Source organism: Botrytis byssoidea (assembly GCF_014898295.1).
Source record: "Botrytis byssoidea strain MUCL 94 chromosome Unknown BBYS_020, whole genome shotgun sequence".
Lineage (NCBI taxonomy): Eukaryota > Fungi > Ascomycota > Leotiomycetes > Helotiales > Sclerotiniaceae > Botrytis > Botrytis byssoidea.
In genome coordinates this window covers 265159-282743 of record NW_024065861.1, presented here as the reverse complement: position 1 = coordinate 282743, position 17585 = coordinate 265159, and the positions used below count along the sequence as shown (strand labels likewise).

Sequence of the window (17585 nt, the reverse complement as noted above, 5' to 3'; positions counted from 1 at the left end):
TCAAAGACCTTCTACTCTGGTTTCCAAAAATCTGCTACTGTGAATTCAGCGAGCCAACTATTATCATTCCGCAGGTTACACTCTGGCTTCGACGAATCTAGAACAATAGCAAAGCACTACTTCTAAGAATATCCACTAACAAACTTTCTCCATCTCCTCATATCTGATGAATCATCCTTAGGTAAAATAACAGCCTCCCCTTTTTTGCCCTTTGATCTCATCCCAAGCTGTATTCAAACGAGATTCCCCTTCACGGCAAGTTTCCCAGCATATCTCATCATAACCAACCCGTTTATACTAGTTACCATCTATCCGAGCTTTAGATCTCTCAACAGTATATATATCTCATATGCTCTTCTCGGTCTCTAGTTTCATTCTAGACATCCGATATCCAATCGCCAACTTGATTCGATAGAGATTTTTCAACTCGAAATGTTTCTCAAATCTTAAATTCACTCATTAACTTTTGATATGATTTATTATAAAAGGAATATAGTTGAAAAGACAAGAATATTTATGTTGAAAGTGATTTTTAATAAAGATCTGAATGGAAATTGATAATAAACTATTCAACTTATATAAAAAAGAGAAAAATAAAAATAAAAATAATGATTAGAATGATTAGAATGATTAAAAGAATCAAAAGAATCAAAAGAATTAGATAGTAAATATAAAATTCAAAAAATTATTTTGGTTTGAAAAATTCATATGAAGTGCTATAATGAAGACCCTAACACTGATTCATCACCAATACAAGAAAAACCACTTCTATAATCTACTCAATTAGCTTATTGATATCAAAAATAGTTAAACTCATTTTACAAGTATAATAATACGATGAAGCAACAAGTATAACTTTCTTCATACACAGAAAACGTCATCTTACAAAGAAGAAATTCTGTAGTATACTTAGAAAAGGGAATGTAAGAATGTGGAAAGACCATGCACGTGAGATTCTCTGTATTCGAGATACCAATCATCGAGAATAAGATTATTGCGAGTTGACTTGTGTAATGAGATGACACTCGATATAGCGCAGAGAGAGTATGAGTGGAAAAGCAAGGGTAGAAGATAGGGTTTGGGGGTTGAGATTACGATGATTTGTATCTTGTGTAAATGGATAGCAATTATCTTTTCTTGAAGATGAGATGTGATAGGATAAAGTAGGATAGAGAATTGGAGATATTTGCAAGTGCTGGAAAGAATTTTATATCATTCGTAGTGAAGATTGATATCTTTTATTTACTCGAAAAAGAAGTCTTTTGGCACTTGCTATCAGATCTAATGATATTGTAGGATTTGTAAAGGGGGTTATCGTTTATGATTAAAGAAGGCAAGATAAGATACTCAAGGAATTTTGGCGAGCTTTTCTGAGGGGGGGGGGGACAGGGCATGCTGGAAGTCGTTTGAGAGAATGATAGAGATGCTTGCGAGTGTGTATTATGAGCATACGAAGACTACAAGCATCGCTTTTATATTTTACGTGTTACAAAATTTGTACACTCGAGGAAGAAAGTAAGAATCTTCGATAACTGTATCAAAAATTGAAATTCATTGCTTAATTCGACGTTCTAAATTTATATCCTCCCATCACTCCTCCTAATCTCCGTTCCCCTCCTCCTCTCCCTCTTCTCCCCTCTCTTCTCCTCTTTCCCCCTATCTCCACCCTTGTCCCCCGTAGCACCCGCCGCACAATCACCCCCCTCCACCCCCTCCAACCCAAACGTAACCATAAAACTCGACCCCCTACTCACTGCCCCCAAACACACTCGATCCCTCGCCACACTAAATCCCAACTCCCCAAAGCCTCCCGCCGGCCCCAACATCTCCTTCATCTCATTCAATGCCGACGCATCAATAATCAACTTCCAATCCAATTTTCGCTCCTGAGTGCCCTTTTCCGAACTCAGACTTTCGCTTCGTTGGCGGGATAGCTCGATGATTTGTTCTTTCTTTTGGTCGTGGTTTTCATCGGGTGATGTCGATACGTCACTACCATTTAGTAATTGCGCATTCGACGATTGAGAAAACTCAAAATCATGACTCCAATCGATCATAAACATGAACTTATAAATCTCCCCCGTCCTTCTCCCCACGCTTCTCAACATTCCTCGAAAATCAGAATCTCGTCGTAGCTCCCCCCAAAACGGAATTACCGTATCCATCACCCATAGAGATACTTGCGAAAGAAACCAAGAAAATATCACTTCCAGCACGAGAAGTTTTGCAAAGCGGTAAATGGGAGATTCGTCACCCATGCTAAAGGCCCAGTAGTGGAGATTGTAGATCGTAGAACGCCATTCGAGATAAGTGTGTATGGTTTCGGGGGTGGAGAGGAGAGATACGAAAGTATTTAGGAGAGATATTAGGAGGGTATTGAGGAGAGAATGAAGGAGCCAGAAGAGTGTGACGAGGAGGTAGGATTCGCTGGGAGAAGGTGCTTGGATTTCTGATGTGGGATTTTCGCAATGTGAGGAGCGTGAGGGTCGGAGGGGTTTTTCATTTCGATGTCGAGCCCGATTTTGAGGTTGATGTTGATGTAACACTTTAAAAAGGAAATATTGAATCCCAATCATCCAAAACCAGGCAAATAAATTTTCAATTAGAAAACTCGTAAAGGCGAGATTGAGAGGTATAGATGAGATAACTTCGCCTTGGTGTTCGAGATCAAGACCCTGTAGTTCTCTGAGTGAAGAGTCGTCCATCTTGGATAGAATATCTAGGTGATTGGTGGACGTGAGATGAGATGGATTCAAATACATAAGTATGTCTATGAGTATGTGAGATTCCAATGCTCCAAGAAGAGGAAGTTGAACGCTCAAAGATTAATAAGTAAATAAATAAACTAAATAGTTGAATCCAATGTCTATAAAGAAAAAGATAAAAATTAAAAAATAAAAAGACAAACCTCATGATATTTCTATAAAACAAAAATACCTTCGACGTTACATTCCCTGCCATCTACCAATATAAAAATCAAACCCTTACCCACATCTACACCTACCGCTACATATAAATACATCCAAGCCAAGCCTCAATTAAACTCAACACATCCCCTTCCCCTTAACACCAAACCGCGCAGCACAGCACAGCGTCAACGCACCGTTCAACGACCCCTCCAAAGCCATTGATAAATGTCACCGGCAATCAAACAGGTCCAGCTCAGCCCTAACCCACAGCACACTAGTCCCAAAACAAACTTGCAATCCGTCAAATACGCTTTACGAATACCCCCATTCTAATACGACGTATCGAATACGCCTGCATTGCGGCACTCCTTAGACCTCTCCATAATTCTTTACGAACGCACCAATAGATCTGCAGACAATACGAAAATGCGCACTAGACTTATGCACGTGGTTTGTGCTTCAGGGGTTCGATCGACAAGTGCGAGGTATGCGAGATGTGCTATGCGAGTTGCGAAATGGGACCTGGATGCTGTGGGTGAGCGAAAACGAGAGCGAGAACGAGAAACGAGGAAAGAAAATTGAAGATTGAGATGGAAGTGTATCTGTCTATTTATCTTTTTACTTGGGTATTTGAGGATTCATTCTTTTGGTATTTTGTTACTCCAGAGTCCGTTCGCTACGAGAAGTGCTTAATTCACGATATCGCAATATTAAATAAGCTTTATACATAGGTAACCTTAATAGGAAATCGAGGGATAAACCATCTATTTATCCGTAAATATAATTTTACTTCACCCAAAATAGTATCGAACACCTCCTCCACCAAAAAGATATCGCAAACAAAATGCCTCATCCAATATTTCTGATTCATTAATCTTCTTCCATTTCGGCGTTCATTGCAGATGTAAATCTTAATCACATCACATCACATCACGCGTCAAATCTTCTGCATAACGAGGCTGAGACCGTTGACTTGATATAACCTGTCATACCTATTTTACTTATCATACCTCTCACCCAGTCATTCAACCTCATGCATTTGAGAACTGGTGAGCCGGACTTCGATAATAAAAGACTTGGGAATAAATTTCCCATTCAAATGTCGCATGTAAGATTACATACACCACCATCAATGGAACCCACAACCCATAAGTCTTTCGAGAATCATGGACAGGAGAAAAGTACACCCAAACCTTCGCTTACTTAAAAGCAGAGTTTCTCATTCAAGGGCGCAATTTTATGGTATGATCAGACTGATCTAGAAAAATAGAGGTAAGAATACTAGATAATCAATCGGAACTTCGTTCATATATTTTTACTCGTTCCAAAAAGTTTCAGACAATAGAAATGGCGAGGTATACTGTGATCTAACTATTCGTAGTTTTCTTAAGCATCCAGCTCGAAACGTAGCATCGAGGTATATACAAGCTTGCTTAGATCCCCCTCGTCTCCCCCATCCATTTTGACTATACCTCCAATTCAATCCCTATTCCTCACGCATGACTAACATCCGGTAACGGCTTCTCCTTGATATCCTTAATCAACGATCTCGAATTCGCATTATTCTCAAAACTCAACTCAATCAAATCTCGCACCTCATCTTTCGAAAAGTACAAGCTAAGATGACTTTCAAACCAAAGATACCTTATATCCTTCAAATTACTCTGTAGAACTTCACTCAGGAATTGCATTTTTAGCCAATCCCCTGCATAAGTTCCAATTTCATTTTCTTTGAATAGAGATTCTAGAGCATCAACTTGTTGAATCAGCGCTGCTATTCTTTCAGCGTCATCCACTCCCAAATCTGTGAGTTCAAAAATATCGCTGATAATTTTAGTGGCTACCGTGTTGACCAATGTACCAACGGCCGATGCCCAAGTTGAAGATGGAAGTATTTCTTTCCAAGAGGCAGATTGTTGTTTGATATGACCGATAACAGCACGAATTGCGTTCTCGCTGTCATTATATACAAAATTTTGAGAACCTAAGTAATGTTAACAATTGCATAAACTAATATCTATTATACGTACCACCAAGTAAATCGTGTAAGATTGTCCTCTGTGTATCCATTTCGTTTTTATAAGCTCTCTTTCCAAAGCTTTCAAGAGGTCCAATCTCTGAATCAATATTCACAAGATTCAAAGCACGGGGGGGTATGTCTTTTCGTAGATGCCATTCTTTCGAGAAACTTTTCAATTTATCAACCAACCATGTAGCATCGTTGTAAGCAAACCTAGATAACACCAGTGAGAATGCAATATGGAGAGCGCAATGCCAAATTCAGGACTTACATATTTCCCTTTGGATCATCGACATAGTAACATGGAGATACCGCACGATACATTGCTAAAATCAAGGTAGGAATCTTGGACAAAGCACCAGCTGCAGGTGATACAGGAAGAAATTCGCGTCTGTGAAATGTTGATGAGTGATTAGCAGGAATTTGACTTGGCTTAAAGGTGACATGTACGTACTCTGGCTGCATCAATTTGGCGCCATCTTCATAGATACTGACAACGTGGCCAAATACTTCCGAAGGAATAGAAGATGTCCAATACTTCTCTGAGAGAGTGAGATTTCGCTTCTCTGTTGGATCATTGAATGTGGTAGGACTAGTAGGAAGATGAGGAGTCTTTAGGGTCCTCTGTGTGTCAGGGAGGTCATCGGTAGGTGTTTCGACGGCAACTTCATTATCATCACCCCAGCCCCATGCATCATCTTCATCTACTTGAAGAATATTTGGATCAGGAGCAATGGACACTGAGCTTGCTCTTCGTTCCTCGTCAAAAGAAGCTCGGCTTCTCGTGGTAGGTTGAGTTTCTTCCTCTTCGTCCTCTTCACCCCAGCCCCACTCATCTCTCACAGTCTCACCATTTGAAGTGACATGCATACCGTCATCCCTGGTCACCATACGCATTTCCACTCGTTTAGCTTCAAGAGGCTGGCCAACGCCTAGCATTAGAAGTCATTAGTATCAATACATAGAGGATAAGTGTTTTAAATGAGGAGATGAAGAGGTGAGGTGAACATACCAAGGGCTAAAGCATTACGAACTCGGTCCAGAGATGTTTCTCGCTTCTTAGTCAACCAAATTCTAGCGGCACTAGAAACCCACTCATCGAATCTCTCTGCTCCTGGCCATCCTAGTGCTCTCAAATTATCGGCAAATTCACTTGTACGACCTAACGCCTTTTGGTAATCGTCCATATCGTCTAGGGATGTTGGTACAGATGACTCTAGCCATGTTCCGATTATTATTTCAGTTAGATCAGGCATCATAGCCCTAGATAAGGCTTCGACCATTGTCTTGGGCAAGTTCTCGTCCAAAAAGCGAATGATGTCTAAGATGTCCTTGAACAAAGATTTTATGCTAGTATCTGAATGATCTTCAGTAATACGCAAAGTGTTATTTTCAATACATATTTGGAAAACAGTAGGTGATGATTCCAGGCCAGTACGAGGTCGTATAATTGTTTCAGACAATTGCTCCCAAAGATCTTTGCCAAACTTGTCAAGCTCTTGAAACCTCTCCAACCCAATTGCAACATCATCTAAAGATGTTAAAATACCGTCGAATTTCTTGTGGATCGTAATAGAAGCTTCTTTGGGTTGAATGTTTATCAACGATTTCCGGATCTCACTGAGCTGATCATTTAAAGAATTCTTCAACTCATAATATCGTGTATCCAGGAGCCGGACCGCTCTTACAGTGGTTTCCGCTGGTATTTCCGCAATTTGATGACCTGCAACATCGAGAGATTTTAAAGCTTCATGAATTTCTTGTCTGTCCGACTGTTCCACAGCTTTGTCCAGGGAATCATTCGCACGCTTTATGGATTGTGCACATTCCAGTAACTGTGCATTAAACTCAATCTCCTTCACCAAAAGTTCAACATGATTTTCATGATTGTGTACATCGGTAACTCGAGATTCGTCTGCTTCTGCTTGTTGAACGACTTCATTCGCCAACTTTCTTGACTTGTCGATATCGTCCTGGAGGGCTTGGGCATGTTGTATCCATTTATCGATATCGGCAGCGGAATCTCTACTGATTTGACGAACTTCAGTCTGCATGATGCATAGTCAGTAAACAGAATAGTGGTTTGGTAGTGAGAAGGAAGCAGGGAAGTTTTGGACACACCTCGAGAGATAATTTGGCCTCACCTAAAGCTTCTATAGCTAGTGGAAAAGCTTCATTCCCGACCGCAGATGCAGATACTTCCTCATCAGGAAAATCTCCATTTGATGCAAAACCAATGAGAGTTTTACTAAGTTGATCAACTGCCACTGTCGATGCCATGTTGTCAAAATCTTTGGAGATTAAATTTCAATCGCTGCCAATCTTGACGTGTCGGATACTTCAACCAGCACAGAGCCGTTATTCGTAAAGTTTTTTTAAGGCGACAAAGACTTAAGGGTATGAAACTTATGTAGGTACCTAGAATTTATCTGAACATCACTACCATTTTTCTTAGAACATGGTCAATGAGATTATGACAGGGTGGAACCAGAAGCTATGGCATAATCATCTGATGACTAAGAATTATGCTATTAAGCGCGCAGTTAAGCTGATGCGGTAAGGGTAGGTTATCACCCAATGATAATTATCTAGGGCGTCTATTCATTCCTTCGTTGTAAGGCTATTAACTTTATATTTTTATATTGTTCATCGTTCAACCTATTCATCTACCTTCCTTTCTCACCAATATCTCGGCCTTTCTCTATTTTGCGAAGAAACTCATAAGTTCTAACGACATACTTAAATAAGAGGCGATACATTCATTATTTGCCTCTCTATCTATTGGAGGCTACTTCTCGTCTTCCCTGGCGACCTCAATTCTCCAGTTTTCCCGTTGGACCAGGCTAGGATCCCAAATTACTCAACAAAGGTACGACAATCCTCGCCAAGAGTACCATATTTCTTTCTCTAATCACATTGTTCTTCCTCTTCCTTTAATCTTTTTCAAAGAGATCTTTGTCCGCTTCAGAATACCATCTTTGTTGTTTTTTCTGTCTCACTCATTCTCATGGCGGGGTACAACCCCCCCCGCCAATTTCCGTATATGGCAATTGCTATTATTCCTTTAATTGCTCTTGTTCTTTACCAAGCGGTGGATCCATCCTGGTATGCTTTGCTGCGCTATTCCAATTGATTCTATACATCCTCTTGTTCGCTGCAGTCCGGCTTTGAAACTCTAGTGGTTTCCAAAGACTTTGTCATTTGTGTGATGCAGACTCTAGCTTGATTCTACAACGACTGAACTACTCCAAGGCGAAAAGTTGTTGTTTTCTTTTCGTTCTTTTCTAAATACATCTCACGCTTTTTCTTTGAACTTGACACATGACTTCTTGTGGATGTTGAAATTTGTGTGATCAACCTCAATCTAACAATATTTCAGGTACTCTTCTCGCAAAGGGCTCCTCAACTTTTGGAAACACAACTCCTTCATAAAGATGCCAAGTCAAACGAAGAAAACTTATTTTCGTACGGTGCAGAATTTTAAAACTGATTACGCCCCTACCGAAATTACCCAATATGTCTCGGAACGTACTGGCATGAATGTTGTTGTGGTTGATCAGAAGGGTCCTCAAGTTAATGGATATTTTGCATTGGCTACGGAAATTTTCGATGATTCTGGATCACCACATACCTTGGAGCATCTTTGCTTTATGGGATCAAAAAGCTACCGGTATAAAGGCTTACTCGATAAACTTGCCACTAGAGCTTACTCTAATACTAATGCATGGACTGCTACGGATCATACTGCCTATACATTAGAGACAGCAGGATGGGAAGGGTTTTCTCAAATACTTCCTGTTTATCTTGAGCATTTGATCTTACCAACAATTACTGAAGAAGGCTGTTACACTGAAGTCCATCATGTTGATGGTGAAGGTAACGACGCAGGTGTTGTGTATTCAGAAATGCAAGGAGTTCAAAACACTGGTTCTGATATCATGGACCTCCGTGCTAGGCAACTTCTTTATCCAGAAAACATCGGATTTCGTTATGAGACCGGTGGCTTAATGGAAAACTTGCGTATCTTAACCCCAGAGAGGATTCGTGCATTCCACAAGGAGATGTACCAACCTAAAAACCTTTGTCTCGTTTTGATTGGTGAAATCGATCAGAAGGAATTGCTTGAAATATTAGACACTTTTGAGGAAGGTATCCTGGATGATATTCCATCTCCAACTGCTCCATTCAAGAGGTAAGTGTGTCCAGTTTTAACTATCAACAACCAGTATTTTAATGTATATAGGCCGTGGGTGGATTCTGCTCAACCACCACCGCTTACTAAAACCATAGTAGAGACTGTATACTTCCCAGAAGAAGATGAGTCAATGGGTGAAATTTGGGTTGGTATGTTTGGCCCTGATTGTAAAGATGCTGTCGAAACAGGTGCTCTTAATGTTCTTCTTGCATACCTTGCTGGATCTTCTGTTTCGATTCTTGAAAATATCATGGTTGAGAAAGAAGAGCTTGCAAGTTCAATTTCATATTGGTGGGATGCGAGACCAAATTCAGTGATTTGGTTTCAACCAACCGGAGTAGAAACTGAAAAGCTTGCATTCGTAGAGAAGCGTCTGTTTGAACTTCTCAGAGAGGCCCTAGAGAAACCCCTAGATATGGCATACATGAAAAATTGCCTGGAAAGAGAACGCAGACAATGCAACTTCGAAGCCGAAAGCTCTCAGCGTTTCTATGCTGAAGCAATCATTAATGACTTCCTCTTCGGTAACAGAGATGGTTCTACTTTGAAGGATTTGAAATCACACGCAGAATTCGATACACTTGATAAGTGGAGTGAACAACAATGGAAAGATTTTTTGAAGAAATGGATCGTCGATGCACCTCACGTTTCTTTACTCGGAACTCCTTCAGAAGAGATGTCGAAGAGAATCAAGAAAGAAGAGGAGGCTAGAGTTGCAGAGCGAAAGGAGAAGTTAGGGCCAGAAGGGCTCAAGAAATTGGCTGATAAACTCAAGGCAGCAATTGCTAAGAATGATGCCGAAATACCTGCTTCACTTCTACAGAAGTTTTCCGTTCCTGGAACCGATTCAATCCACTTTCACAAATCGACCACTGCTAGATCTGGTTTAGCCAAGAAATTGGGCGCGCCTGCCAATGAAATCCAGAAGGTCATTGATTCGCAAGCATCTGAATCTCCATTGTTCTTACAATTTGAGCATGTCCCAACAAACTTCGTTCACTTATCAATGCATTTTGGCACTTCAGAGATCCCTCTGGAGCATAGACCACTGCTCAGTCTATTCATAGACAATTTCTTCGATACACCTATTCTTCGGGATGGAAAGAGAGTAGAATTTGAGCAAGTCGTCACAGAATTAGAGCATGACACTATCAGATACGAAATGAGAGGGGGCTCTAGTCTTGGTGACGCAGAAGGTCTTATGATCCAATTCCGAGTTGAGCGAGAGAAGTACGAAACAGCCATCGAATGGATCCGCACCATGATGTTCGATGGTATTTTTGATGCCACACGTCTCAGCACTGCAGTTACCAAGATCCTCGCCGACATTCCCGACAACAAGCGCGATGGTAATGGTATGCTTTATACCGCCGATGGTATGCTTCACATGTCCAACGAATCGAGCATGAAAGCAAGGACTACCCTTGTCAAGTCAGTTTATATGAAGCGTCTCAAGAAGCTTCTCAAGAAAGAACCAGAGACTGTCATCGGCTGGCTCGAATCCCTTCGCAAATCTATTTTCAAATTCAACAACATCCGAGCCCTCGTCGTTGCAGATATTAATAAGCTTCCATCCCCAGTACAAGCTTGGAATCCACTCATTTCTTCCCTCGATAAACCTACTCCCGAAACAGATCTCCTTCCCATCCGCAAACAACACACACTTCTTTCCCATGATGGACAAAATCTCGGCCAAGCAGGAGCTATCATTATCCCAATGCCTACAAGCGACTCCTCCTTCCTACTAACGAATTCCCGTGGTCCAAGTTCCTACACTGATCCTCAACTCCCTGCTCTCCGCGTCGCTCTATCTTTCCTACGCGCTGTCGAAGGACCCTTGTGGACAGCTATCCGTGGAACAGGTTTGGGATATGGATCTTCATTCCACAATGATCTTGATACCGGATTTGTCCAATTCAGTGTCTACCGTTCTCCAGATGCTTTCCGCGCTTTTGCTGCTGGTAAGAAAATCCTCGAGGAGTATATTTCAGGAGAGAAGAAAATGGAAGATTCAGCATTAGAAGCGGCTATTAGTGATATAGTGGTTGAAGTTGTCAATACACAAGTCACAATGGATCAAGCTGGGCAAGATAAATTTGTCAAAGGGGTTATGAAGGGATTACCTGAGAACCATAATGAGGAATTGTTGAGAAAGGTCAGGGATGTGGGAAGAGAGGAGATTAGAGGAGTTATGAAGGAAGTTTTGTTGAAGGCTTTTGAGCCAGGAATGAGTAATGTTATGGTTACTTGTGCACCGATCATGGAAGAGGTATATTTTTTTCTTTCGTTCTTCCTTCTCGAGTTACTCTCATCATTCCACACTATCCCCCCTACCCCAATCACTTGTTTCTCCTTCTTCAATCAATCCTTAAACCATACACAAAAAAATTACTAACAAACATCCCCATCCAAAAGGCAATAGTAAAGAACTTCCAATCCCTAAACTTCAAAACACAAATCCGCACCCTTGCAAGCTTCGAAGATGATTACGGCTTAGCAGCCCCAGAAGACGATGAAGATGAAGATGAAGATGAGGACGAGGATGAGGATATGGAAGACGAGGAATCTGGCAGTGAAGAGGATGGCGAAGAGGATGAGGAAAGTGATGTGGAGATGAAAAATTAGCGTCCTGCATCATATGCTAGCCTAGCTTGATTAGACACGTAGCTGTAGTTGAGATATCTTAGAAAGTAAAATCGAACGGGCAGCAGACATTATTGTCGAGCCTGAGCTTGAGTTCTTTAGATATACATCCAAGAGTCTTGATTTTGCATTAGCATCGATGTTCATTTAATATTGCTGTCAGTATGCATTCGTATTAATCGTGATATCTATCGAATACACTTCGCACACAACCATCACATAGATGATAATCCGGATTCTGGATCCCACTTCTCCTAATCCCAATCACTCAATAAAGAACAAAGATCGCGGTACACATTACATACCTAGGTAGGCACTAAAATCGAACTCCACTTTCCCCAAGAATGGTCGATAACCCCGAGTCAAAATGAACATAAATCACAATATCAAACATCACATCACATCATATCAAAAACCTGAATTCCAAATCTCGAATGTCAATCTCAATCTCCGTTTCAATTTCAATCGAAAAAATCTCTCGATATAAAACTCCCATCTATTTAGACACCTCACACCTCCTCTCCACGTCGTCCATTTATTATTCATCATTCGTCCATTCACCCGCTCACTCACTCACTTGCAGCCCGCTGACTTACTCACAGACAACCACCTAAATCGGACGAATCCTCTCATTCTCAATCCTATTCCTATTCTCTCTCTCCCGCAATGACCGGTGATTGCGCCTTCGCCCCTTCTAAGTTAAGGGGGCAAAAAATCTAATCTTACAATAAATACAAAAGATGCCAAATCCCCATTCTGGCATTTTTCCACTTCGCAAGTCTTTTCTTCGACTTTTCATTTCCGACCTCTGACTTATGCCCATCTTCTCATCCTTTCGTTGCTATCATATCGTATCAGGTTTCCGCCATCAATTACAAACGAAGAGGAAAATGCCATTCATTATCTTTCTTCATGCGAAAAAAACTTTGTAAGTCAAAAGAGTCAAAGTTAAGAAAAGAAAACCAGACCAGCATTAACGCCAAACGACTCGATATGTTGAAAAGAGTACATGTTGTTTTTTGATAACCCCCAACCTTTCCCACCCCCATAATTGTATGCCGAAAGCACAGATGAATGACTCCCGTAATGATCAAATTGAGCCAATTTATTGTATAATCACAAACCCCGGCTCTCAAGAATGCCGAATGTTGAAAAAAGTGTATGATGTTAAGGAATGAAAAGAAAGTAATTGAATTAGTTAAGAAATCCTTTACACGCCGGTGTACCACAGAGACATGGAATACGATCTGTACTACCAATCTCACGCTCGAATTTGTAATCGTAGGTGAGTTCCTCATCTAGAACGGGATGTTAGTATAATCATTCGAGAAAATTGGGTATTATGTAGACTCACTCTGTGCGATATCACGCAGCGCATAAATGACAATTCTCTTACTCTTCTCCACCGTGATGATCTTTGCAGTACAGTTGGGCATACAGCTATGATTGATGAATCTTGCGATACCGCCTTTTTTTGTTGCATCGATGACTGTGTTTTCATCGATTCTGAACAGATAACTACTTCCAATACCACTCTTGAGATATCTGTTTTCTCGAAGATCTGCAACTTGTTGTCGAACCTTCTCACCGACATACTCAATGATCATATCATTCATCGCTATATTCTCCATGGCATATAGACCCCAGTTGTGAATAGCAGAACGAGCGAACTTGACAGGCTTCTTACGTTTCTTAAGTTGATTGAAACGCAAGACATCAGTATCACCACCAAGAGTCTTCTTCTGATCATTGAGGTCCGCAACATAACGACGATTATTGACACGGGTGGCACGACCAGATGTGCGGGCAAGCAACTTCTCTGCCGCAATCTTAGCTGCCTCTGCTGCTTCTGCAACGACATCTTTACCGGCTCGTTTGGCTTGTGCTTCACGTTCTTCACGTGCCCTTTGAACTTTGATACGATGAGGAAGATAGAGAGACTTTTCAGAATTCAGAATCTTCTTTGTACCTTCAGTACGAGCACAGCCAGTCGAGGTCTCAACATAGTATCCAGGTATAGTTGTCTCATCTTTGACGATACCTTTGTATCCATTACGATTGAGCGACTTGATTTGACCTTGTCTCCATGCCCAGGTAGCAGGATCGCTAAGTTTGAAATCCGTCTTGAAGATTTTGAGTGCGGGTCCAGCGTCTTCGTCATCCTTGAGGATATTTTGCAGCCCGTCAATATCAAGAATATTATCGAAGTCATCATCGACGGTCGGATAGGGTGCATCACTAGAGATGCCCCACTTGACAGAAGTTACCACAGGTGCTGTATCGACAATATTTTCCTCGAATTCAGACTCTTCATCAATTTCTTCCGGAACAATCTCGTCTTCAGTAGTACCCAGTTGTTGTCTTTTAAGGGCCTCCCTTTCTTCAAAAATCTGCTTCTTGGACTTCTTCCTCTTTGCCGATTTTGCAGCCTTCTTTCTAGCCGCCACAGCAGCTAGAGCAGCTTCTGTCTCGGATTCTGTCTTTTGGAATCCATCAAGCTCAGAAATGCCTGCCTCAGTGGGAGTTTCTGAAAGGGGCTCAACCTTTGCCACAGGCACACCAAAGAGTTCCTCGTCGGTTTTCTTCTGTCGCTTTTTCGCAGCTTCCATATGCAGATCCAGTTTTCTCTTCTTTGTTGATACGGCAGGTTCAGAGAAATTGACTTCACTTGCAGACTCCCCATCTCGAGTGTCCAATGACTGGGACCTCTCCTTCACATTTCGGCTCATGGAATCCGTATCATCATCAGAAGCTTCGTCGTCAGTACCCACACGACTTCTCGGGCGTGACTCAACCTCTTCAGTGCCTCTTGTCCTGGAACGAGCTTCATTATCATCATCAGAATCTTCATCCTCCCTACCAATGAGGAAATGCATGGGTCGAACGTAAGCCTTCCTGGTAGGCCTGGCGAAGGGATCAGTAAATCCAACATTGCGATTCTTTTCCGCCTTGGCTCTTTTACGAATCCTAGGTAGAGCAGTGACATTAACCTTCCCTGCTGTTAGGGAATTGCGATCCTCAATTCGTGAGTTAGGTGTAGCAATAGCGTTATTATTATCCTGATCTTCCTCGTCATCGATGAAGGACGTCTTGGCGTTAGGGTCATGTATGTTTAGCTTGCGTCGTTTTGCCACATGATTCGTTGGATCCATGAAATTTCGGAGGCAAGGATTTGCTATCCGCTCCTTCACCTTGTCCATCAAATGTGTCATTAACTCTCGCTTGATGACTTCAATAGCTTCACGGGCAGGGTCGAAGTTTTTTGCCCGTTCACGCTTCTCCTCCTCAAGATCAGCCTCTTCCTCTTTTCTAATCTCCTCAATCTCCTTCCTCCTTTTCTGCTCAGTCAAGCGCGGGTCAGGGCTACGAGTGCGACGATGATGGCCTCGTTCGGATGCGCGATCGCGATGTTCATGTCTTCGACCTCCAGTGCCCCATAAGTATAACTTCATAATCATCTCATAGGAGAACAGCGCAGTGCCATTGCAAGAATTGTAACACCTGTCTGCCTCAAATCTTCCCTCATCACTGAGCGCGAAGACTACATAATAACCTGTTCTATCAACTCTAACGTCCTCCAGGAAATGATTCTTAAGCCGCTTTTTCAAATGGAGGATTGTTGCTGGAATAACAGGAACATAATCTTTCGAAATAAAAATATAGGGCTCATCCTCGAGTTGTTGCGCAATTGGTTCATCCTCGATCAATGTCTGTTGGCGCGGTTTCGTAGGAATCGCAGCTTGTACTATGCTGCCTGGTCTAAACTGCGGTCTGCCAGAAAGGGCAGCAGGTCCTTTGGGGGCACTTGGCGGGGGTCCAGAGGATTTGACAACTTCAGGTTTAGGGGGAGGTGGTGGCTCCTTGGGCGGTAAAGGTAAAGGTTCGGGTTTCGACTTTTCCAAAGCATTCTCAAGCATACGAGTACTGCGCTTTCCCTGCGGATCAAATTGAACCTTGATTCTCGGTCCCAGCCCTACCACACTGCTACCTCTCATGACGGCTTTCTTGGCAGCCTCTGCCGCCGTCAAAATTGTACCATCCTTCCTTTTAGTATCTCGATATCTGAATGTGCCAAAGCCCAAACAACTTCCTGTCTCTGGATGTAATTTATTACTGCTCTCTGCGATTTGTCCATAATGAGTGAAAACATTAGTGACCTTCATAAAATTTATTAATGGATCGTATCCAGTGACAACAATTTCGGTTGGTGGGCCAGGTCCATAATGAGTTTTGGGGTTGTATTTGTACTTTGGTAGCATAAACGGCGAATGGTTGAGTCGCGATAATGCATTGTGGTAATCGGTATTGATATACGACAATCTGCTTCCCTTCGCTAGCCGCGGATCCGCTGGGGGAGCGTCATCTTTCTGAAAAGCTATTAGCCAGACGTTCTCACACGCAAAAGATGACACCCCCCGCAGCAGATTGTATACGTACCAAACCAAACTCCTTATAATGTGGGCGGCGATTATGTTTCTCTTTCGTCGAATGGATATGAGGATCGTGGAAGGGATCATATATGCACTTTTTTCCCTTTATACCTCGTGCTGGGTCTCGAGCGAGGACTCGTGGCTCGGTGGAAGTATGCTCTGCCGGGGCAGAATTGGGTATGGCAACGACATGCCGAGATTTTGTATTATCAAGAGCGGCGCGAGTTGTAGCGGTGACAGACATATCAGCCTTGGCATTGCCAGGACTTGCAACACCATTGGGTGATGAGTCGGCATTTGTCAATGGTGTTAAATCGTTGGTATTTCGAGAGCCAGCAGATGCTTGCATGCTGTTGGAAAGCTGATTGTTGACACTGAAAAGGGATGATCCAGAACTTGAATGTGAGCTCGCTGAGCCTACAACATTCAAAATATCGCCTTGTACAGATTCGTTATCTTCTGTCGTCAGGGTAGGAGGATCCGCAATTGGAATTGATATATCTTCTGAAAGACGTGTAATAGAAGCATTGTCAGTTAAGGCTTTCGCATTAATTTGGGTATCAGTGACAGAAAGGGTGGTAGGCGAATCTGCCTGCTGTGCCTTTGACTTTTCCCTCTCCTTTGCTTTGTCTTTCGCAGCTCGAGGAGCCGATGGAAAGAATTGTGCGAAACTCGCCCCAGATGCGCGAGACATCGTGTGACTGTATTAATCTACCTCTCCTTCCTTCTGCCAACCACCATCTCTTTGTAAAAGATCAATGTGCGACTGCATGCATTAAAAGGGTTAATGGCAGATGGCCAATACGCGCAAGAAGCGGTTGGTAATGACGCGATTCAATTCCCTCGGAACAGATTTGACCAAGTATTGCCGATACTTATATGATGATAAAAGTATAGAATAACTCGTCGATATCGATGTGCGAATATTGGCAGATCAAAATTAAGTGTTGTGCGACAGATATGAGATCTATCTTTTGACGTTGGGGGTTGGTAATTTCGCGAATATGTATAGTTGAAGTTGATGAAATGGAGGGTTTGATGAGTTGAGGTTTCGATACTATCAATTTCTCGCTTTCCCAATAGGTTAGATTCTAGAAAATAGTGACGCTTGACTCAATTAGGAGATTACGTAAGAAATCAAGGAGATGGCAGGTCAACGTGATGGTTAACTTTGATATCATGTGCTAATTATAAGTAGCCAACAACTTATACAAATTGATATTTAATTGTACTGATTATTCAATGCCATATAATGATTTCCTATTAGTCAATTCTATACTGTTCGTTACTTCGAATCTTGCTATTAATATCTTTATGTTACTATTCACTCTATTCAATGTGTTGGTGTTGACTGTACGCCTACTCTATTCGCTTGAAAGGCACAACAA

The 17585-nt window shown here is 41.9% G+C and overlaps 4 protein-coding genes across 4 annotated transcripts; 1 reads left to right on the top strand and 3 right to left on the bottom strand.

Moving 5' to 3' along the window:
* Nucleotides 1-1577: 1577 nt before the first annotated feature.
* On the bottom strand, nucleotides 1578-2705 carry EAE97_009034 (uncharacterized protein; the record flags this gene model as incomplete). Its single annotated transcript, XM_038879549.1, has 1 exon — nucleotides 1578-2705. One exon carries the CDS (start codon nucleotides 2703-2705, stop codon nucleotides 1578-1580), a length of 1128 nt encoding a protein of 375 aa, XP_038729562.1.
* A 1697-nt stretch (nucleotides 2706-4402) lies between these two features.
* On the bottom strand, nucleotides 4403-7209 carry EAE97_009033 (uncharacterized protein; the record flags this gene model as incomplete). The annotated part of the gene is made up of 6 exons (XM_038879548.1): nucleotides 4403-4893; nucleotides 4940-5142; nucleotides 5201-5320; nucleotides 5384-5861; nucleotides 5942-6977; nucleotides 7051-7209. The coding sequence occupies 6 exons, from the start codon at nucleotides 7207-7209 to the stop codon at nucleotides 4403-4405; spliced, it is 2487 nt and encodes an 828-aa protein (XP_038729561.1).
* Nucleotides 7210-7586: 377 nt separating this feature from the next.
* EAE97_009032 (uncharacterized protein) lies at nucleotides 7587-12003 on the top strand. Its single transcript, XM_038879547.1, has 4 exons — nucleotides 7587-7798; nucleotides 8309-9121; nucleotides 9173-11393; nucleotides 11540-12003. Exons 2-4 carry the CDS (start codon nucleotides 8364-8366, stop codon nucleotides 11747-11749), a joined length of 3189 nt encoding a protein of 1062 aa, XP_038729560.1. The 5' UTR covers nucleotides 7587-7798; nucleotides 8309-8363; the 3' UTR covers nucleotides 11750-12003.
* Nucleotides 12004-12192: 189 nt separating this feature from the next.
* Nucleotides 12193-17203, bottom strand: EAE97_009031 (uncharacterized protein). Its single transcript, XM_038879546.1, has 3 exons — nucleotides 16205-17203; nucleotides 13122-16134; nucleotides 12193-13065 (listed from the first exon to the last, which is right to left on the bottom strand). Exons 1-3 carry the CDS (start codon nucleotides 16889-16891, stop codon nucleotides 12962-12964), a joined length of 3804 nt encoding a protein of 1267 aa, XP_038729559.1. The 5' UTR covers nucleotides 16892-17203; the 3' UTR covers nucleotides 12193-12961.
* Nucleotides 17204-17585: the final 382 nt, after the last annotated feature.

What these genes read in the sequence shown, in the direction of transcription:
- EAE97_009032 (XM_038879547.1), top strand. Translation starts at nt 8,364, where the DNA reads ATGCCAAGTCAAACGAAGAAAACTTATTTTCGTACGGTGCAGAATTTT. An exon ending in CCAACTGCTCCATTCAAGAG is followed by an intron (nt 9,122 to 9,172) that starts GTAAGTGTGTCC and finishes TAATGTATATAG; the next exon opens with GCCGTGGGTGGATTCTGCTC. An exon ending in GTGCACCGATCATGGAAGAG is followed by an intron (nt 11,394 to 11,539) that starts GTATATTTTTTT and finishes CCCATCCAAAAG; the next exon opens with GCAATAGTAAAGAACTTCCA.
- EAE97_009031 (XM_038879546.1), bottom strand. Translation starts at nt 16,891, where the DNA reads ATGTCTCGCGCATCTGGGGCGAGTTTCGCACAATTCTTTCCATCGGCT. An exon ending in ATTATAAGGAGTTTGGTTTG is followed by an intron (nt 16,135 to 16,204) that starts GTACGTATACAA and finishes ATAGCTTTTCAG; the next exon opens with AAAGATGACGCTCCCCCAGC. An exon ending in GCTGCGTGATATCGCACAGA is followed by an intron (nt 13,066 to 13,121) that starts GTGAGTCTACAT and finishes ATCCCGTTCTAG; the next exon opens with ATGAGGAACTCACCTACGAT.